Source organism: Suncus etruscus, chromosome 15, assembly GCF_024139225.1.
Source record: "Suncus etruscus isolate mSunEtr1 chromosome 15, mSunEtr1.pri.cur, whole genome shotgun sequence".
NCBI lineage: Eukaryota > Metazoa > Chordata > Mammalia > Eulipotyphla > Soricidae > Suncus > Suncus etruscus.
The window spans coordinates 84461305-84485079 of NC_064862.1; the positions used below are offsets into that span (position 1 = coordinate 84461305).

Sequence of the window (23775 nt, forward strand, 5' to 3'; positions counted from 1 at the left end):
GCATTAATACTGAGGGATATTTACAGTTCTCTGTTTCTGCTCATTAGATACAGTTTCCTCTTGTTATTCCAACAATTTTACTTAATTTTCCAGTAGAGACTAATATGGACAAAAAGGAACATCTGACAATAATTTTTTGATCCCAAGAGCCCAGGCTAAACACGAGCCCCTTTTTGTATTACTCCTTCTATTTCTCCTGTCTCCAGTGTTATAAACTTATTGTAACTTATCCACAACTAAATCCACATCTTTTCAAATATTCACAGTTAAGGAATCTATTTTATTATATCCCCTGGATTATCAAAACATGAAAAAAGATAAAAGAATAAACTCCGATGTATCTAGAAATGTTCTATCCCCTCTCTTATGAAGTAGAGAGATGAGTTCCTTTATATAAGCCCATGGTTTCATGACATTTTTCAAAAAAAAGTTTGTATTTATATAACAAGAAATTTCATATATGTCCTCATTAGAATGTTATGAGCTATTATGTTTCAGAACTTAAAATATGGCATCTAGATATGCCATATAGCAGTCTCAGAAAATATATAATTTAATTATACTATTTTATAATATGAAATTATACATTTACTAATATATATAATTGTAATGAATAAAGATTCACTATTTATGGTACTATTAGAATTTCCATTGCACAATTGAAGGTCATGGGATATATGACCTATTCTAATAAAGAATATGAAGCGGATTAAAATTGATTCAAGATTTTCTCAAGTTATCGGTCCTGTGTCAGTAAATTTCACCTTGAGAATGGATTATTTAAAATAGGGCTTTTGAAAAAATGTGATTTTGTTTATTCATTTATTTGTATTAAATCACCATGAAATATACAGTTTCAAAGTTGTTCGTGGTTGAGTTTCAGTCATACAATGTTCTAGCACCCATCCCGTCCCTTCAGCAGATTTCCTGCCACCAATGTCCCTAGTTTCCTTTTCCTCCCCAGCCTACTTCTATGGAAGGCACTTTTCTTCTCTCTCTTTCTTTCTTTCTTTCTTCTTTTTCTTTCTTTCTTTCTTCTTTTCTTTCTTTCTTTCTTTCTTCTTCTTTCTTTCTTTCTCTTTCTTTCTTTTTTCGTTCTCTCTCTTCTTTCTCTCTCTTTCTTTCTTCTTTCTTTTTTCTTTCTCTCTCTTCTTTCTTTCTCTCTTTCTTTCTTTCTGTTTTCTCTCTCTCTTTCTTTCTCTCTCTCTCTCTTTCTTTCTTTCTTTCTTTCTTTCTTTTTTTCTTTCTTTTTTTCTTTCTCACTCTCAGGCACCTTATTTCTTTTAGGCATTGTGGTTTGCAATAGAGCTTCTGAAAAAATATCATGCACTTTACCTCATTTCAGCATTCAGTTCTTGTCTAGAGTAATCATTCCCAGCTACCACTGTCATAGTGGTCCTTTCTCTATCTTAACTGCCATTGTCCCCACCCTGTGGCAAACTTCCTACCATGAAACAATCCCCTAGCCCTCTTTGGGTATTATTCTCATACTGTTTATGGAATCCCACAAATGAATTTAATTATTTGGTCTGTCCCTCTCCCTCTGACTCATTTCACTCAGCCAGATACCTCCCATACCCATGTCTATCTATGCATAGGCAATGTCATTACTTTAATTTTCATACTGACTATGTAGTATTCCATTATATAGATGTACTATGTTTTTTATTCACACAATAAAGAATACAAACAGGATACAGAAAAAGTATTTTCACCCCTCTATGTTCATTGCAACATTGCTCACAGTAGTTAGAATCTAGAAATAACCCAAATGTCTGAAAATAGGTTATTGAATATAAAATAACAATTTTAGGTTAACATTATCTATTTCTGAACAAAAATATTTTGCAAAAGCAGAATTAGAATTCTCAAGTGACACTTGCAAATCAATTCTCAGAAATATTTTAGTTGTTGTTTTTATTATCATTCTTTATCTTGGAAGGGGGGGTGATTTGAACCACCCTAGGGGTGCTCAGGGAATATTCTCAGCTCTGTATTCAGGAGTCATCCATGATCGTACTCAGGGTATCATCATGTGGTGCTAGGGCTCCAAATTAGATTGGCTGAAGCAGCTGCCTGCAAGCAAATGCCTTGCCTCCTGTACTATCTCTTTGACTCTAATTTGTTGTTTTTGTAGAAAGGGACATCAAGGTAGCTGAAGAAATAGGATTACAGATTAATTGAATATTAGAGACCAGCTGTGATTAGCTGGTGCAACTCATACACTCAGAGATACATTAAAAATGCCTGCTTGATGACTTTGAAAGTGAATAAGGGACTGTGGAGCAGAGAACTGTCGTAGCCACAAGAAACTGAGATAGGTGGGGGCCAGAGTACAGTTGCATAAAGCCAACCTGGGTTTGATCCAGGCATCCATATTGGTCACCTGAGCACACTCAGGAGGATTCCTGATTGCAGAGCCAGAAGTAATCCTTAAGAATTTCCACATTTGACAAAAACGGAAGAAAGAAACTGAGTTAAAAAAGGAAACAAATTCTTTATTGGATTCTCTGGAAGAAACTTAGCCCTGGAGAGTTTTGATTTATTTCAGAGAAGTTCATTGCAGAGTTTTTACCTTCAAATAACAAGAGAAATTTGCGGGGGGGGGGGGCAGGGTTGGACCATACTTAGCGAAGCTCTGGGGTTACTTATGGCTTTGTGTTCCAAAATCATCCTTGGCAGGGTTGGGGGATCGTATGGGATGCCAGGGATCAAACCCAGATCCATCCCAGGTAGGCTGTAAGCAAGGCAAATGCCCTACTACTGTGCTATCACTCGGCCCCAAGAGATACATTTTTGTTTTCTTCTTTCTTTTCTTTTCAGTTGACATGATTTCACACAAAGGGGTTTTGCTCACACACAAGTGTTTTGAGTGCCCCAGAGATCACACATTTCGTGTGACCCTAAGAATGTAAAAGGAAGTGTCACTTAACATTTAGGTAATGCTGAGAATTCAACTCACAGATTTATGTTGCAAGTATTTCCACTTAGTCATATCTGTGAACCACATTTGCATTTCTTTTTTATATTAATATCTTTACTTAAACACCTTGATTACAAATATGATTGTAGTTGGGTTTCAGTCATGTAAAGAACACCTCCCTTCACTGGTGCAACATTCCCACCACCAATATACATTTGTATTTCTTTAAAAAGATTTCTATCATAAGACAAATATAGTCAGATAAATGTATCTTTCAAAGACATTTTTAAAACTGAATGTAAACCTCTCAATTTATTGTTCTTTCTTCCTTTGGTTATTTTGTGAATTCTATCTTAACCAGAATAAAAAATGAAAGAATAACAAAATTATGGTCCAGAATTAGTTTTTATTAGTTATTAGTTTTGGTTTGGGGGCCACAACTGGCAGTCTCAGGAGTTATTCCTGGCTGTGAACTCAAAAATCACTCCTGGCAGGCACAGGGACCATATGGGATACCTGGGATCAAATCAGGTTCAAGGCAACCCCGTACCCATTTTGCTATAGCTCCGGCCCATGGTCCAGAATCTTAACAAGGCTATTAAATACAGGATAATTGTTTCTGAATTTGAGGAGCAATATAGGGGTAGTAATTGATTATTACATTTAAGGTCATTTATTTTACTCTAGTTACAAATATATAAAGCTGCATATTTTATAATTTTATTAATTCAACAAGTCATTAGTTTTGATCCATTCAATTTTCTTCAAATACCCTTTGACAAAATGAATAAGTCTAGATATCTGGGTGATAGTTGGTAAATGTAGATCTTCTGTTTTAATAGAAAACAACATATCATACATTGGTATAAAAGCAATTAAGGAATTAAGAAATGATCAAAAAATGTGCTAGGCACACTTTTATAAATATGAAGACAATTTACATGGTGATATAGAATGAACTAATATAAATTACTCCAAAAACATTTCCTAGTGAATCCTGCAATGCTATAAATCAGCTATGCCATAATCCAGTCTAGATATTTAACATTTAAGATACTTAAGTATTCTAATAAAACCAAATAAATACCCACTTTACCACCCATTAAATAATAAATGAATTATATGAGATCAGTGCTTTTAAATCTTTTTCCACTCATGAACTGAGAAATTCAACATGGGAAGTGTTACCAGAACCAATTCAAATTTACAATGCAGTTGACTTTTTAATTATTTTTGGTTGTTGCCCACTCAGAAACCTTTCGCAGATCCTGAAATTCCACAATCCCCACATTCATTTATGTAACTCCACGCGAGATCTTGACCCACAATGTAAGAAACTAGGTGTTAAATAATTTTATTTAAGGTGGCTAAAGAGAATTACCCTTTAGCAGATATAGTCATCAATATAAAAAGTAACAGCTGCAATTATTTGGCACCTGATTTGATTTGGAGACAGCATTCATGATTATTCTATTACTCAAGTTCATTTTGCACAATGCTTTTAAATAGGCTCTCTTGGGTCTCCAAATGGACACTGGAAAGGTTGGAAAGACCTGATCTTTGTGCTCTTCCCTGTAATACCATGTCCCTCAATCACATGAAAAACTCTCAAATTCCTTATGAATTATTCTTTGATCTATGAGATTTTTCTGAACATTAGAAAACATGGAATAAATGAAATGAAGTAATTCTTGTGTCTTCCCAAGTTTAAAAGTAGGAGATTTTGTTTTCATCATGGAAAGCATTATATCAGTAGGTAGAAGAGATAGAACAAACATAATTAGAAAAGACAATGCAGTCATAGACCATGAAATGGATGAGAAGTTCTTCACATCACTGAAAAACAGCATTACTTGTGAGTGAAAACCTTACATCTTTAACATATTTACAGCAAGAAAAATTATCTTTATGGCACCAAAATGTGTGATTTTTATTTTATGTTTTTATTTCTTAATTGAGGCCACACTGATATGAAGACCATATTTAAGCCAAAATGAAGAAAAGGAAAGCTGTTTGGTCAGAAAGAAAAGAAAATTTAAATAAAATCATAAAACTGAATACAATGTAATGGAAAACCCAGGAAATGAATAAAAGAAGTCCTATATCCACAATCTGATCAGTCAATAGTGCGTAACTCAAGACTTCTCTCCCTGCAATCATGGATGCTTCTTAAGACCCAGGACATTGGTTAGTTTTAGGGCTGCTGTCCCCAAGAATGTGTTCAAAGCCCTCTTTATGTCCTTATTCCTGAGACTGTAGATGAAGGGATTCATCATGGGCATGACAACTGTGTACATTACAGAGGCAATGGCACTGGGGTGTGAGTCCTTAGAAACAGCAGAGCTCAGATACACACCAACAGCTGTACAATAGGACAAGGAGACAACAGAGAGATGAGAGGCACAGGTGGAAAATGCCTTATACTTCCCTTTAGCTGAAGAGATTCCACGAAAGGAGGCAACAATCTTAGTATAAGAATATAGGATACCTGTGAGGGGAACAGCTCCTGACAGCCCAGCTCCAAAATACATCACCATACTGTTAATAAAGGTATCAGAACAGGCACGTTCTATCACCTGATTGAGTTCACAAAAAAAGTGGGGGATTTCCAGGTCTGTACAGAAAGAGAGCTGTAACACCATGAGGCTGTGTAACAAGGAATTTAGAGCACTTAAGATCCAGGACACTAAAAGCAGGGTTCCACAGAGCCGGGGGTTCATGATAACTGTGTAATGCAGGGGGTGACAAATGGCCACAAAACGATCATAGGCCATTATGGACAGAAGAAAGTTGTCCATCCCTAGAAAGAGTATGAAAAAATACAACTGACTGAGGCAGCCTTGATAGGTGATAACTCTACTCTGTGTCTGTATATTGAATAGTATCTTGGGGATGGTGGTCGAAGTGAAGCATATGTCAATGAAAGACAAATTAGAGAGAAAGAAATACATGGGTGTGTGGAGGTGGGAGTTGGAGATGATGGCTAATATGATGAGCAGGTTTCCAAAAATAGTGGTCAAGTACATGGAGAGAAAAAGTCCAAATGTGAGGGGCTGTAGTTCTGGGTCCTTTGATAATCCCAGAAGAAAAAAGTCTGTAGTTTGTGTCTCATTGTCTGCTACCATGGGGTGATATTTAAACCTAGGAATGAAACAAAGAATCATATTATATTCTGCAGAAATGGACATTGCTCAACATCAAAGCTCTATTATTTGCTTGTTGCAATTAAAATGAATTTTTTATTTTACATGTGACTCTAAAGTCTTTTCAGAGTGACCCCCCCCTTGCTCACTATTTTTCTGTGTTTCTGACTAATTCTCTTTCTTTCCCCACTGAACTCATGCATAGTATAGTTTATTGTTATATTTCTTCACATTTGAGAGGCCATGCACTGAACCCCAACTCTTTTCTTCAGAGGATATTGGGAAGCTATGATCAAAATTTCTATTGTTCAAATTAGATTAGGGATAATATAAACATAAAAATATGATGACATTTATAGAGGGTTAGTTGGGAAAAAACCCAACCATTTATTACTTGAAGGAAACACAATTAAAATCACAAGATAGGTACAGATTTGAATAAAAAATGTAAAATAATTATACAAGCACTGGGGAAATGTTGGGACAGCTATACTTACATGAGACCAAGTTGCATTTAACCTCAAGAAAGTAATTAGAGATAAGGATGAGAATACTTATTGATCAGGATAGCAATAGACCAAGAAGTACTAACTTTAATCAACATCAGTTTATATATACACCAAATGTAGAATCAGAAGAGTATATAAGTTTTTTTCTAGAGAAACATGGACTGAAACATGATAGTAGTGAAAGATTTTAATACATCACTCTCGCCACTGGATAGATTCACTAGGCAGAACATCAGGAAGAACATAAGAACTCTAAATGAAAAAGTAAAAGAGCTGGGACTAATGTATTTATACAGGGCTTTTCATCATCAAAAATTTGAATATACGTTTTTGTATGTGCACACAGAACATTTTCAAGGAGGAAACTGCACTTTCCAAACAAGTGGAAGCAGAGATAAACAGATGGGAATACGTTAACTTGAGAAGCTTCTGCACCTCAAAGGAAATAGTGCCCAGGATACAAGAGCCATTCACCGTGTGGGAGAAACTATTCACCCAATACCCATCTGATAAGGGGCTAATAGCCAAAATATACAGGGCACTGACAGACCTTTACAAGAAAAAAGCATATAATCCCATCAAAAAATGGGGAGAAGAAATGAACAGACACTTTGATAAAAAAGAAATACAAATGGCCAAAAGGCACATGAAAAAATGCTCCTCGTCACTAATCATCAGAGAGATGCAAATCAACACAACAATGAGATACCACCTCACACTGCAGAGATTGGCACACATCACAAAGAATGAGAACAATCAGTGCTGGCAGGGATGTGGAGAGAAAGGAACTCTTATCCACTGCTGGTGGCAATGTCATCTAGTCCAACTTTTATGGAAAGCGATATGGAGATTCCTCCAAAAACTCGAAATTGAGCTTCCATTCGATCTAGCTATACAACTCATAGGGATATACCCTAGGAACACAAGGATACAATACAAAAATCCCTTCCTCACACCTATATTTATTGCAGCACTATTCACAATAGCCAGACTCTGGAAACAACCAAGATGCCCTTCAACAGATGAATGGCTAAAGAAACTTTGGTACATATACACAATGGAATATTATGCAGCCATCAGGAGAGAAAATCATGAAATTTTCCTATACAAGGATGCACATGAAATCTATCATGCTGAATGAAATAAGTCAGAGGGAGAGAGAGAGACGCAGAATAGTCTCACTCATCTATGGGTTTTAAGAAAAATTAAAGACATTTTCCAACAATCCTCAGAGACAAAGAGAGGAGGGCTGGAACTTCCAGCTCACTTCATGAAGCTCGCCACAAAAAGCAGAAGTGCAGTTAGAGAAATAACTACACTAAGAACTATCAAAACCATGTGAATAAATGAGGAAACTGGAAAGCCTATCTAGAGTACAGGTGGGGATGGGGTGGGGTGGAGGGAGATTTGGGACATTGGTGGTGGGAATGTTGCACTGGTGAAGGGGGGTGTTCTTTACATGACTGAAATCTAATCACAATCATGTTTGTAATCAAGGTGTTTAAAGATATTATTTAAAAAAAAGAAAATGAGAAACAATTCTAACAAAAAAACAAAAAAACCACATTTTTGTACATAAGTCTAACTTACAAAAATTCACAAACATAACAATAATATCAAGCATCCTAACAGACCACAATGATACAGAGATAGAGATTGACTGAGGTACTAAGATAATCCCATAATAAACTCTAACACCTGGAGACTGAATGACATGCAGTTTAATAATAGCTAGATCAAAGAGGAAATTAAGGAAGAAATAGATTCCTTGAGATGAATGAAATGAAGAAACAAATTATCCAAGTCTATGACACATGGCCAAAGCAATAATTGGGGGAAAGCATAGCAACACAGGCCTACATAAGAAAAGATGAAAATGATAAAATCAACAACTTAAAGACACATCTTAAATATCTGGAAAACTAACAACAAATACAAGCAAAGTAAAAGAAATAATAAAAACTAGAGCAAAAACCAGTAATACAGAAAACAAGAAAACAATACAAAGAACAATGAAACCAGGAGCTGGATTTTGAATAAACAATATAGGCAAACCATTGACAAGACTCACAAGGTAAAAAGGGGAAATGCTCAAATAAATTGGATCAGAAATGAAAAGGGATAAATAACAACAGACGCCCCAGAAATCCAAAACATCATGAAAGCTTATTATGAACAACTGTATTCTATTAAGCTAGGGAACCTAGAAGAAATGGACAGATTTCTGGAAATATATAATCTTCCAAAATTAAATGAGGAGAAAGTAGAAAACCTAAAAAAGGCAATCACAATTAAGAAAATCGAAACAGTAGGGGCCAGAGAGGTGGCACAGTAGTAGGGCATTTGCCTTGCATGCAGCTGACCTAGGATGGACCACAGTTCAATCCCCCTGGCATCTCATATGCTCCCCCAAGCCAGGAACGATTTCTGAGCACACAGCCAGGAGTAACTCCTGAGCGTTACTGGGTGTACCCTCAAACCCCCCCCCCAAAAGAAAGAAAATTGAAACAGTAATTAAGAACAAAAGTCCAGGACCAGTTGGGATACAAGTGAGTTTTATCAAGCATTCAGAGAAGAGTTATTACCATTAATCCTTAGACTCTTCCATATCATCTAAGAGATAGGAATTCTCACTAATAATTTCTATGACACTGACTCATGCCCATAGCTAATTATACTAATTACACTCATCCCCAAAGCTGACAGAGATACTACCTAGAAAAAAAAAACCTACAGGCCAATCTTACTAATGGACAGTGATGCAAAATCCTTAACAAAATCTTAGCAAACCAAATCCAAAAACACATCAAAATTATTATACATTATGACCAAGTGGGTTTAATCCCCAGATTTCAAGGATTGTTTGAAATATGCAAATAAATCAGCATCATACATAAGTAAAAAGGATAAAATAATATGATCACATCAATTAATGCAGAGAAAGTATTTGACAATCCCAACACCTATTCATGATTAAAATCCTAAGCAAAATAGGTGTGAAAGAAATATTCCTCAATATATTAACAGCTATCTATAAAAAGCCCATATCTGACATTATTCTTAAAGGCAAATAAACTGAAAACATTTCCACTAAGGTCAGGTGCTAGGCAAGGATGTCCATTATCTCCACTCTTATTCAACATATCATTAGAAGAATTCCTAGCAATAGTAATCAGGCAAGAGAAAGAAGTCAAAGGAATTCTAATTGAAAAAGATGTCAAACTATCTCTATTTGCAGATAACATGTTTACATATATAGGAGATCCTAAAGAGTCTGCAAAAAAACTCCTAGAAACAATAAACCAAGACAGCAAAGTGGACAGCTACAAGAACTATACACAAAAGACAGTTGCATTCCTTTACACAAATAATGATTCAGAGGATAAAGAGACCAAAAAGTCTATCACATTTAAAATATTGTTCAAAACTATCAAGTACCTAGGAATCAATGAGACTAGAGAGGTTGGACACCTATACTACAAAAAATTCAAAACACTTAAGAAATTGAAGAAGACCTAAGGAAATGAAAAAACATTCCATGCTCATGGATTGGAAAAATCAATATTACCAAAATGACAATGCAATCCTTAGCCAAATTCAGAAAATGTTCTTCAAGAGCTTAGAAAAATCAATTATAAAGTTTCTGTGGAATCATAAAAGACCTAGGATAGCCAATACATATTGAAAGACAAGAAACTGGGAAGCATCTCATTAGCAAACTTGAAGTTCTACTATAAAGCCATAGTGATCAGCATTGTATTAAAACAAAGACAGACTTTGAATAGAATATCTAGTGACTATCCCCCAAGAACTTGAAAGCAAGAGAGTCTCTTCAACAAATGGTGTTGGAACGATTGGATATCCACATGAAAGAAATTAAAGATCAAGCCATATCTCACAATGTACACAAAGTTAACTTAAAGTGTATTAAAAACCTTGAGATTAGACCTGAATCAATAAAGTACATTGAGGAAAACATAAGCAAAACACTCCAAGATGGAACTCAAATAAGTCATCAATGATAGGATGCTAATGGCAAGGACTGTTGCATCAAATCTGAATAAATGGAACTACATCTAAATAAGTTTCTGTAAAAAGAAACTTGGTAAAATTAGAAGACTGAATGGGAGCAAATTTTTCACTCAACATATCAGACAATGGTTTGATATCTAGGATATACAAAATACTCACAAAGGTTAGCTCCACAAAACCTAAAATCCCCTTCAAAAATGGGGAAAAGAAATGAAGACCAACAGATGGTCAACAGATGCATGAAAAAATGCTCATCATCACTTATCATTAGGGAAATCCAAATCAAGACAACAATGAAGTCCCTTTTTATACCAGTGTGGATGGCACACATAAAAAATGGGACCAATGTCTGTTGGTGGGGATATGATAAGAAAGAAACTCTCATCCACTGCTGGTGAGAATGCTGCTTGGTCCAACCCCCATGGAAAACCATCTAAAGGGTTCTCAATAAACTCAAAATTGAGCTGCCACACGACCCAGCAATCCCTCATTTAGGTATATATCCCCACGACAGAAAAACATTTATCCAAAACATTGTACACAAATCACTGTTCATAGCAGCACACAGTCAATAGCTAAGACTTGGAACAAACTTGGAACAGCAAAGATGAGTAGATTCTGAAGATGCGGAACATATATACAATGGGATAGTACATACCTGTAGGAAGGAGGCAATTGTGCATTTTGCCACTTTGATGGAACTGGAGGATATTATGTTAATTGATGCCAAAAGAAGGATAAATAGTAATATAATTTGTATGTGGTATTTAGAATAACTGCATGAAGAAATGCAATGGTTTAAATGGGTGTTTTTGAATATACTCTATATCCCAGAGTAGGGTGAGGACAGGAAAGAAATTGAGTGGAGCAGGAGAAACACAAGTATGAAAGGATGGGGGCCAGGAGCCAAGCAATCTCAGGTGTATAGGTAGAGATAAAATAAAAGGACTGAAGTAAATATCCAAGCCAAAGTCAACAACAATAAAATCAAGAGACCCAAACTCTAACAAGATAAACTTTAAATCAATCTGTTATATTGGAGGCTATTGAGCAAAGGGGTGGAGGTGTGGGTACATTGGGTACATTGGTGCTGGAAGGTTGACTGGTGGTGTTATTGTCCCTGATTCATTTTATGCATGAAAGCCAACTATGAAGGACTCTAAATCACAATGGTTTCAATAAGATAAAATAAAAAATAACTATCACTATGTCATTTGAATTAAATATCTTCTCTTCCTTTCCTTGTAGACTGTGGCTGCCTTGATGCTTGGTACAATAATATGCCTATAACCTACCTGACTGAAACTCCAAACTTAGTTTATATGAAACTAATAATAAGATAATATATTTTGCATGAATATTTGATAGAATGGATTGTCAGAGTTAGTGTTAATAAAAGAAAAACAAAGAAGCTGTGTTTTATTAAAATACATTAGAAGATATACTGGAAAAATACTTCCAAATTCTCAGTTTTGGACTCTGAGAGTAGAGAATGTGGTTTTGAAACTTAGAATAAAGCAACAAATTACAAAAATTATTGGAGCTTACAATATATAGTGGATCACGTAAAATATTTATGATTTTCTCTGATCATTTCTGTGTGTATACTTATGACTAGGATGTGTGTCTTGTCTGTGTGCACACACATGCATGCATACAGACACTTGTCTAGATCACAAGGTAAAAGTTATGTCTTTTGTAAATAGAGAAAAATTACAGTTTTTGGTATAATTACTACTAGGTGGGAGTCAAGTTGTAATTATGCTAATAGTTAGAAATTGCTGGGGAACTCCTTTGGGCCATTGTAAGTTCCCTATAGACTTCATTTCTTTATAGTTAATATCAAAAAAGGTAATTCTTAGAATTCTTATTACTATTTCAAGATACGTTGAGTAATCGCCACTAGAACATGACAAATTATACAGATGGTTATTTATTTATCTCTAGTTGATAAAACAAAATAGTTTCACTGAATCTAAATTAGAGAGGTGTGAAGGGAGACAAAGTGAGAAGTATGTTTTCAAGAGAGAGCACAGGTGTCTCCACTGGAAAGCAAACGAGCAACCTATGTGTTGAAGGTACAACATGGGCTTGAAGAACAAGCTTATAAAGAAATTTATTATTCCCAACACTTGTCTACCATAGTCAAAGTGAGGTTGCCTGGCGAGAAGGGAGGGGGGACTCAGAGCACCCTCTTTTTTGTATTGGTTTGAAGCTGGGGTATTCAGGGGAGTCCTGGTATCACTCTTAGAATTTAAACAAGAGGAAAATTTAAATGCAGGAAAATAAGGGAAAGGAATTACAAGGTCGTCTCTACTGAGCAGCTCCCAGGTTTGCGGGCAACTCAGCTGGGGAGGGCAGGTGACTCATGGCAGTTCCTGTGCTCACATTCACCTTCTTTGAGCTGGTTGACCCCCTGACATGGGACATCAAGAATAAATCAACTCTTGGAATGACAAGCACTAGAGATTCTTCCTCATTCAAGAAATCTAGGGGACATAAGTGATAGTACAGCAGGTAGGGCACTTGCCTTACATTCAGCTAATCGGGCTTGTTCCCTGTCCTCTCATGATCTTTGAAGCCTTGCCAGAAGTAATTATTGAGTGTAGTATCAGAAGAACCCCCTGACTATCGTCAGGTAGGCTTCCAAAGTTGTTTTAATTAAAATTAAATGAGAAATTGGAAAGAGAATGATTTACTGCTGGGGATAAACAAGATGGGAAAAGAGCCTGGAGTAAGAGGAAATTCAGACGCTGCGCTGCATACTAAGGTTATTGTTCAAAGAAATTTAAATATAACATACTTTAAAGTTTCTACTCTGTCATATGTCTCTGAGATCACACACACACACACACACACACACAAAGAAGGAACGACTCACCTTAACTAATCTCCTGATTACAAAACTTGAACATGTTCTAACTGCTTTCATTTCAACTCTGAACTTACTCTTGTACCCCATATAGTTAAACTTTGTTTACATCATTTGATTTTAGAAAGTCTTGGTTTTTATTAGCCTAACTAATAACATCAGTTTAATATATTAAGTACATTATTCAACATTAGAAACACTCAGTTCAATATATTATAGACATTAGTCAGAAAAGACTGGCTTAGCAAAACTTGTCTAGTGTAATTTTACTTTCAGAAGATCGGAGGTCTTTCTATTCTTTTGTTTTCTTTTGGTTTTGAGACAACACCCAACAATGCTAAGAGGTTACTTCTGACTCTCCACTCAGAAACCATTCCTGGAAGGTTCAGAGGACCATACAGGGTTCTAAGGATTGATCCTACGTAGACTGTGTGCAAAGCTAATGCCCTAACCAATGTGCTTAATAGGTCCCCCCTTTCTATTTAAGTAAGAAAGAAAAGAACTTTCCCTGAAGAACCTACTGGATCCTCAGGCTCACCTGAACTCTGAGAAGACACCTGCGAGTAAGTTCAAATTTCTCTTGGATGATGGATACTGGAGAGTCCAATGAGTTGTCTGAAAGGTTATCAGAAAGAGGTGAGACATCTGTCTGTGTGTTACCTGGAGGAGTCTCAAGTCATCGACCATGCCTTGTCCAGCTCCAAGTGGCATTGTCTGGGGAAGGTGCATTTGAGGCACCATTTAAAGCTCCTTGTACCTGCTCATTAGCCACTGCTCCTTCATTACACTTCTCTCCCAGACATTGTTTCCCTGTGGAATATGCCTCTAGCTGAAAAGAACACCTTCCTGAAAGAAACAGAGTGAAGAGGGTCTCAGGTGAAATAACAGGGAACAAGGCTCAAAGGGAGCCAGATGCATTGGTGGTGTTAAGAAAGAACAGAATTAAATATCCAGGCCAGAATAAACCTCGGAAGTGAGGCCTTCTTGTAGTCAGGCCAAGGTTTTTTCCCCCATATTTTTCTGGGCCTATGCAAACAACAGCAATTGCCACTGTCACACCTTTACTATTTTTTCTTTAACCCTTATCCTTTAAGAAAAAAAAAAAAAACAAAAAAAGAAAAAAAAAGAAAAAAACAATTTACTGAACTTAAGAACAAATAACTGTAGTAGAATGCCTGTCTCGAATACAGGCAGGGGATGGGAAGGGGGAATGTTACTCTGGTGAAGGGGGGGTGTTCTGTTCGTGACTGTAACCCAACTATAATCATATTACTTAAATAAAAAATATATAAAAGAGGAAAAATATCCAGGCCATGGAGTGAGCAACAATGAAATAATGAGACACAAATTTTAGCAACCAAACTTAAAAAGGTGGCTGGTATGCTAGCAGGCTGGGCTGGGAGTTGATGGCATGAGATAAATTCTAAGAACACTGGTGGAGGAAGATTGCCATTGGTGGTGAGACTGGTGCTAAAAATTTGTATGTCTAAAAATCAACTATGAATATCTTTGTAAATAACAATGTTTTAAATATATTTTTAAAAATAAGTAAATATGATGGCTGAAGAGATAGCATAACTATCTCTTTAATTAAATTAAAATTTTAATTTTAATTTAGTGGAAAGTCTTTTCTCTAGAATCTGGTAAATAACAAGGCTGTCCTCTCTCACCACTCCTATTCAACATAGTGCTAAAAGTTCTTGCCAGAGCAATTAGACAAGAAAAAGATTTATTATTAATTTCTCATAATCATGCTGAAGTACATGCTATTTCTACACAGAAAGTGCTAAGCAGAGATAGGTGTGAATAACCACTGAGAGTCAAGCATCAAACCCAGCTTGTTCTATGTAGCCAGACAACTAGAAATAAAAACCTTCATAATACTGGTCTATTATCCGTAACCCTTTGGTCTGTTATAATTCACAATTTGATGGAATTCACTGGGAAAAAAGCCACACTTTACATTTTATACTTACCTCACAGGTGTCTGGAATGACCCAGCATCAAATTGATCAATATATTTGTTCATTTGGTACTTTTCTTCAAAAAGAAATTTGCTGGTTTTAATTGTGCACTGTTCTTTTCATTTTTATACTTTTTATTGCCATTGTTTTCTGTTTTCCTCATTAGGTTGCTCTTTTTCTCTATCTCATTATGGTGTGTTGTTAGGGTTCAGTGAATATATCATTAGCATTCTTGCTTTGGACATGGTCAAGCTGGTTAGATTGCTGACACCCAGGACTGGCCTCTAGGTTCCTTCAGCATGGTACTTAAGAAGAAGCCATGAACACAATAGTGTGAGCTCTTTGGTCAAAGGTGAGCTTGGTCTGTAGGCTATGCCCACACACATGTTCACACACACATACACATACACACACTCTGGGTCCAACTCTGACCCCCCACCTTCTCCTCCTGCCTACTGGGTTTCTTGATACAGCTGAACCCTTGGCTCTTCTCCAGAGTCTCCAGGGGCTTCTCTGTATCTTGTTCCCATTAGGAGCACAGAGAGATTAAGGGAGAGGGACCTGAAGGGCATGGAGTGGGTGGGGGCAAGCATGGCAGTGAGGGAGGAGCGGTGTTGGGTGTCCAGTGTGGTGCCTTATCCAGCCTCAGCATGCCCCTACCCGACTGATCTGATCCTTGGAGCCAATCTTCATCCTGAAGTTACAGATCCGGCTTGGCCCCTTGCTTTCCCACATTGTTCCAACAAGTATGGCAAACACTCATGTTGAAATCTGCTGGAGATGTTGGGCCAGCTAGCGCAAGATTAGCACCCCCTCTTCCCCAGATTGTCAAGGCAAAAATTGTCACTAACAAGGATATCCCAGGATGAACCCTCTCTAGGGTGCCCTTTCCCTCTCCAAGAAAAGAGAACAAGCACTAGCTTGTTCCAACCGACTTCTCCAGGGATCATTAGAGGCCCCCACCACCTTCTCCACCTCAGAGAAAGTTCTCACTTGAATATTTGCCATTGATGAGAAATAAAATGAAAAGAAATAAAATAAAAACTCTTCCTACAGCCTCCTGGGCCCCACCTTATCTAAAGCCCCAACACCCGTTGATCTCATGACTAACTGTTATCTAAAGTATGCAGGCAGCCATACGGTTGTCACAAGATGTTTTGCTATAAGTTACTCTGTGGCTATTGCACATATTCTGAGATATGTAACTATCATGAGACTGCTTTGTGGTTTATATTTCCTAAAACATATGACTGTCACAAGATGCTTTGTTAGTTTCCATTATTAACAGAATGCTATAAAAGAAATGAAAGCCCATCAGTCGGGGTCCTCAACCTCTAACCAGTCTGTGACTGGGTTGAGTGCCCTGACATATACGCTCACCAATAAATCTCTTGCTATTGCATGAACCTTGAGTCTTGGTGTCTGAGAGCTGCGAACCCATTCACTTAGACATTACATTTGGTATGTTGGCTGGGAAACTCCTGCTCAAGGACATCAATGCTCTGATTCGAAGTTAGCATCAGGAGGTGCCTAGACTTGTGCACGCAAGTGGGCTTTTGTGACTACTGGTGACAAAATGTGAGTTTCTCCCAAATGCAACCAACAGACATGTCAGGAGGTTGCTGGTCACTGCCCTGAGGGATACCTCAGGAGGTATTTTTGAGGGATTCTTGAGGACGCTCAAGATTCTCTTCTGACATCTTTGCCCACCACCCTGGGTACCTTAGTATACTTGGAAATAGTATGACCTGGTTTCTGTATTCTGTATTGTGTTGTCTGTGCCACCTGCTTCTGCTATTGCTCTGCACTCCTGCTTTTACAGATTTTTTTTTCTTTTTTTTAATATATAATTTTTATTTTGAACATAGTGGCTTGCATATTGTTGACAATAATATTTTAGGTACATATTTACATAAAATCAGGGGGCTTCCCATCAGGAGGATTTGTCCTCCCTACACCTCCATTTTCGTCCTACCTCCCAAATCCTCCTCCCTCACCCCGGGGCTGCTAGAAAATGTGGTCCCCTCTGTACCTAGTTAACTACTTAGTAGTCGTGCACCTGTTTGGTCTTGGTGCCTCTCTTATTTCCCCCTCTAACTGGGAGGCAGGACTGGCTAGATCAAGTTTTTCTGGAACAAGGAACAGTAAACTGCCTTTGACAAAATCAAACAGGCCTTTCTGTCCACCCCAGCCCTAGCCTTGCTCGATGTGGAAAAACCATTTACCCTATACATGGAAGAAAAATCTGGGGTGGCAAGAGGAGTTCTTATCCAAGAGCTTGGCCCCTAGAAAAGGCCAGTGGCTTACTTATCAAAAAGACTGGACACGGTGGCAAGTGGATGGCCGTGATGTCTGAAAGCTATCGCTGCTGCTGCTGCGCTCTTAGTAAAAAAAATGCAGACAAAATAACCCTAGGATTAACTGTTATTGCTCCTCACACCTTAGAGAGTGTTATTCGGCAGCCTCTGAATCTCTGGCTGATTAATGCCCGAATCACTCATTACCAAAGCATCTTACTAGTTAAAGACCGGGTGGATTTCGGACAACCTTCACAACTGAACCCTGCTACCTTACTACCAGAGACCTCTGATGAACCAGTACTGCATACCTGTCAGGACATGCTTGCTGAGGAAATGGGAATTCGTCAGGATCTCCAGGACCACCCTCTGAACCTGGGGTTTTAGAATTTATGTAACTGACTAAGATAAAGGGTTTTTATTTCAAATTAGGTTAAGAATTAACCCTATCCCCAAGACTATTGGCCCTGACCCAACCTTGCCACCCCATTACAGACCACAGCCAGCCCCCCCCACTTGCAATAGTCCCATCAGGCCCAGTGTATAAGCCAAGTTCTGAGCCAAAGATGCAAACCCCCAATGAGAAAAATCTCTGTTGGAGGGGATGTGGTATGAAAGGCACTCTCATCCACTGCTGGTGGGAATGCCCCCTAGTCCAATGCCTATGGAGAACAGTCTGGAGAGTGCTCAAGGAGTGCTCAATTGAGCTGCCATTTAACCCAGCAATTGCTCTCCTAGGTATATACCCCCAAGTCGGAAGGACATTCATCCCAAAGTATGTGTTCACCCCACTATTTATAGCAGCACTCAGTATAATAGCCAAGCCTTAAAACCAACCTCGATGTCCAACAACAGATGAGTGAATCATTAAGATGTGGTATCTATACACAAAGGAATACTACATGTCAGTCAGAAATGATACAATCATAGACTTTGCAGCAACGTGGATGGACCTAGAACATATTATGTTAAACGAAGTAAGCCAGAAAATGAAAGATAAACACAGAATGATAGCACTATTCTGAAGTACCTAGAACATACACCAAATATACAACTAATACTCAATGATCAAATAACAGGATTTAACAGGGTAGAAACTCCAAACACTGTAATAGTCAATATATACTGGGGAGTAGTGCCCAAAACACATGAAAGAGAAACAATACAAACTCTCGACTACATATTATACCATAAAGAAACCAGCAACAGCAAAAACAGCAACATAGAGGGAACAGGTATGTAACCAGCCTTTTACTACAAAGGCCCATAATTATCTCTTAGGGGTCTTATACAGGATTACAGGTAAAGAATACCATGGGAATTCACTGACTCCAATGGAAGCATTTCAAAATAATATGTTTTAATGCCTTAATCTTACGATATTTAAAATAACCTCCCAGGGGGCCGGGAAGGTGGCGCTAGAGGTAAGGTGTCTGCCTTGCAAGCACTAGCGTAGGACGGACCTCGCTTCGATCCCCCGGTGTCCCATATGGTCCCCCAAGCCAGGGGCGATTTCTGAGCGCATTGCCAGGAGTAACCCCTGAGTGTCAAACGGGTGTGGCCCAAAAACCAAAAAAAAAAAACCAAAAAAAAAAACAAAAATAACCTCCCAGCTTTTCTGTCCACAGGTGTTCTTGGATACAAAGGGTGGACAACCTAAGATGGCACCTCAGGACTCAGTCGCACGAGATAACATACCTAGCTTGCGTTTTGTCTCGATAAAACATTTAAACATACACTTTATTTCTAGATCATACCTTCTTTTAGGACCTGAAGCATGTGACCAGCCAGATCACCAAAGCAGCAACTGTGACCTACAGATTTATACTACAGTGCCTATTCATCGAACACATTCAAGCAAACTAACATTCCCTTGCTCTTTTCTCCTCTTTTCTCACTACTTCTTTTTTTCTTTTTAATCTTATTTTCTCTTTTCTCTTTTCTCCTTTTCTGCCCCTTCCATATACTTTCCCCTTTTCCCCCTTAGAAATCCGACTATCCCTTCACCCCTCAATCCCATCCAGATTTTCCATCTTATTAAAACTCTTCACCCTCAGATCTTAATCCATTAGGCATCAAGACTGACCTCCTACCCCAACGAACCAGTACTTAGCACCCAAGCGAAGGGACACCCACTCAAACCCACACCTTGTTCCTGGCAAGAAAAGTCAGCCAACACCCCTGCTGACTCATGCTGTGTGGCCCTCCTTACCAACTCTTCCTAATGTGGACTGTTGCTTGATACCGGACTTAGCTCTAAACGATCCCCAATGCAAGAACTCTACCCAAGACCTCCCTGCCGCAAAACTTTTGCATATCTCAAGAAGGTCAGGGTGTGTGATGAAAAGATGCCTGGGAACCCACACCCCACAAGAAAATCTCAAAAGACAATGAGGAAACCTATACTACCTATACACTTTCTCTTTACCTGCTCTTCCCCAAATATAAGGTAGTCTCCTGCATCACTTTGTTCCTTTAATTGCTTTTTATTTCATTTTTTAAATATTTATTCTTTCTATATATATATGAGTACATATATTTTTATTTCTATTTTTATCTTTTTTGAGTGTGTGACTTGTTTCTGTTTTATTCTCTTTCCACCCCCCAAATGCACAGGCAATATAATGTAGCATCATTTCTTCCTGCAAGGACACACTAAAAAAAGGGGAAATGTTATGTATAAAAGAAAGCTCTTATCTACTAGGGATAAGAACTCATACTTTTTTTTTACAATACAGGGGCATCTCCCACCTTGAAAATATGTCATGTGGACCCAACTTAGACTCCAGGTGATTAGTCCAGCCTTGACCCCTGGATCCCAGACATAGAAATGACACAGTTCTTCACAACAGCTACAGGAACCAAATCCCATCCAGGACATTCTTAATACTGCTCAGACACCAACATGTGCCAGCTCTAATATGATATCCTGACAACGAGGAAATTGGGAAGAACTTGACCTAAGAGCAGGTTATCCTACCTCACCAGTTAACAATAAGACAAAATCAGAAAACTTGTCACCCTTTGGTCTGTGCAAAAGCCAAGATCGCGATCTACAGATAACTGGCTGATAGAACCATGACCGGCAGTATGTATCCTGGGACCAATAAAAAAGCCCTAGTCTAGGGTTTGATCTACGACCTGCACACCAACCATGATCTCTAATTCCAGAGGTCTGACTGAGACAATAGCAACTTATGGGTCTTCTGAAAAAATCATGAAAGACACTATCCCAGGCTCCATCCTAGGATCAGCGCAAGGACCAAGACCACCAACCACAGAAGACAGATTAAAATGACACGGGAGGGATCAGAACTTCTAGAACCACAAAGAAAGACTTCGTAAGTTCCATCCTTGACTTGTGCAGAGACAGAGATCTCTATCTACAGAAACCTGATTTTATCACCCAGGATGGAGCAGAAGTCTTCCATACACCACAAAAGCACCAATGCGAGAGTAAATGAACTAGAAAGGAGTCTATAGTTAATCCCATGACAATATACTCCAAGGGTGGAGAAACCCTGTATCTCTTAGGCCAAGGGAATTCCTTTTCGAATGACCCCAATATTTACTGTGCCTATAGAGGAGGGGGAAAAAAAGACAAAAAGCACAAAATAATCTTTTTTTATTTATCTATCTAGTTTTTGTCAATTTCTTTGATTTGGTGTGGATATTGAACTTGTTGTCTCCATTTTTATTTATTTGTTTATTTTTTCTGTCTTCTTTTCTCTTCTTCCTTTTTGCGCTCTGTCATGTTTTTTATTTCAAGACCATGGCTATTATGTGGTGCCTATCTTTATTGCTGTAGTGCTCACTGGACATTTCATTTGATACTTCTTTTTATACTGTTGTGGTGTTTCACTCTTCTTTTTACCCATCGTCTCTCAAACCAAGTATGAGAACCTCTAGAAGAACTCCACCCATTTTCCGCATATTTGATTTTTACCCCATTTTATTACTTTTCTCTTCTTCAAACAAAACCACATAACTTGAACTATCTAGTCCTGCCTCCCAATTAGAGGGGGAAATAATGGAGGTACCATGACCAAACAGTTGTAAGATCACTAAGTAGTAAGCTAGGCACAGAGAGGACCACTCATTGGTTGGGGGTAGCTGATAGTTTTTGATTTTCCTCTCCTGGACTATAATTCTGCTGGAGCTTCTCTGGAATGGGAAGGGTCCAGCCTTCTCTGGGCCTGCAGTGTCCCCAAGTCAAGATGCCCTTTTAATCCCCATCTCTGCATTTCATGCATCCCAACAATTCAATGCCCTGGGGATCCTTGCCCACTGCTGCTTTCCAAATCAAGATAAGAAAGTCTTAGAAGCAAGACTGGATGGTCAAAACAAGGCTGAGATCTAGAAGACATCGCAGTTTTCCTGAAAATCTGATGGGGATGTGACATGTGTGTGGCAGCAGGAAGGAGGGGACAGAGTCTGAAATATCTTGTTTTGCCTGCTTATTTTTGTGTTACACTCATCAGTCCTGGAGTTTGATCTAAATTATTTAGGGTTATTTTCTCTTCTAGACTGGAAATGACAGATCTTGAAAGATCTCCCAGAATAGGAAAGAGATTCCCATTCTCCTACCCCCTAGAATGGGGAAGCGATTCTGATAGTATTTATCCTCAGCAAATAATCCACCCAGACAGGAGGGTAAAAAGGCGAGAAGGATGCAGAATTCTTTTTCAGCATGCTAGCAGCTCCAGAGCCTGCCAGCTAAATGCCCAAAAGACCCTGAGCACCTTGCTCAATAACTATTTATTAGGCTCTCAACAGTGCCACAACCTGTAAGGTCGTAGTGGGACAACAGGCAGAGATAAGGCTATTATAGAGAAATATTATAAAGGCCTCCATATATTACACTGGGGCTAACTCATTACTTTGAGATCATGAATCACTCATGCTAGGCTCCGAGGGACCCTGGGATGTGGAAATTGAACCCGACTCCTGAATGAGCAAGGCAAATGCCTCTCTCTCTTTACTACTGATCTGGACAGGTATTTGGGATTCCAGAGCATGGCGCAAGCTTCAGTGGGCCACACTGAGAGGTGCTCAGGGCTCTGTGCACAGGCACCACTCTTGTTGGTATTCAGGAGACTGGGGTGTGGGAGGTCAATCTCCTATCAATAGCTTGCAAGAAAAATGTGCGGTTACATACTGGTTCAATACTTTTGGTTTGTTTTTGTTTTGGGGCTACTCCCCACAGAATCCAGATGTTATTCCGAGCTCTGTGCCTCGAAATTACACCTGGCATCATTGGAACACTATATGGGATTTTGGGGATCAAACCAGGGTCAGCTGCATCATGGCCGGTGCCCTACCTGCTATACTATTATTCTGGCCCCTGGTTCCATTTTTTAATAAGTTAGCCCATCCACTAAACTACTAAGCTCAGTCTTATAGGGGGTGGTGGTCCTTTCCTATAATGATGTTGAACTCTGTTATAGACCTGTCCCCATCAGTACACTATCCCCAAGCACCGCAAGAAACATCTGCTGTACACAGAGACAGGAGGAGATGGAGAGCACCAATGACTGAGCCCACTGACATGCTCAAATATTTAGAAGGCTTCAAACCTTCACCACTGTTGTTGTCTTAATATAAATTAATGAGTCCTACTGTTGGTAGGTAGGGGATGCAAGGGCCCCTTCCGACTGAATCAATTGCAAAGTGCAGGATCTGCCTCTGGATATGGTGGAGAGCAGCACAAGCACCACTCCCACAGTCCCTTCGCCACCCAGCAGACATTCAGCCCGGACAGCCAGTGACTGTCGTACCCATGACCCAGCCCACCCTGGACGCCTGGCTCCGCTCTCCCTCGGCCAACCAAGGGCAACGTCCAGGACCAGGAGCCTAGAGACCAGGGACGCCAAAGGGGAGGAAAAGTGCAACTTCTGATCACTTGGCTCGGGTTTGTCGGGTGGAGTTTGCGATGTTGCTTTCCAAGTGTGATCCTGCAATCTCAAGCCTCACAATCGCCCTCTCTCTCGGCCACGTTGCTCCCCGGGGGTCGGGACACTCACCAAGTCCAGCAG

The 23775-nt window shown here is 38.8% G+C and overlaps 1 protein-coding gene across 1 annotated transcript; it reads right to left on the minus strand.

Moving 5' to 3' along the window:
- Positions 1-5079: 5079 nt before the first annotated feature.
- On the minus strand, positions 5080-5949 carry LOC126030061 (olfactory receptor 7A17-like). Its single transcript, XM_049788262.1, has 2 exons — positions 5601-5949; positions 5080-5315 (listed from the first exon to the last, which is right to left on the minus strand). Exons 1-2 carry the CDS (start codon positions 5947-5949, stop codon positions 5080-5082), a joined length of 585 nt encoding a protein of 194 aa, XP_049644219.1.
- Positions 5950-23775: the final 17826 nt, after the last annotated feature.

Bases quoted from the DNA above. Each gene is read 5' to 3' on its own strand.
- LOC126030061 (XM_049788262.1), bottom strand. From the start codon at position 5,949: ATGTACTTGACCACTATTTTTGGAAACCTGCTCATCATATTAGCCATC. The intron at 5,316-5,600 runs TCTTAAGTGCTC...GTGCCTCTCATC, and splicing joins CCTGCTTTTAGTGTCCTGGA to TCTCTGTTGTCTCCTTGTCC.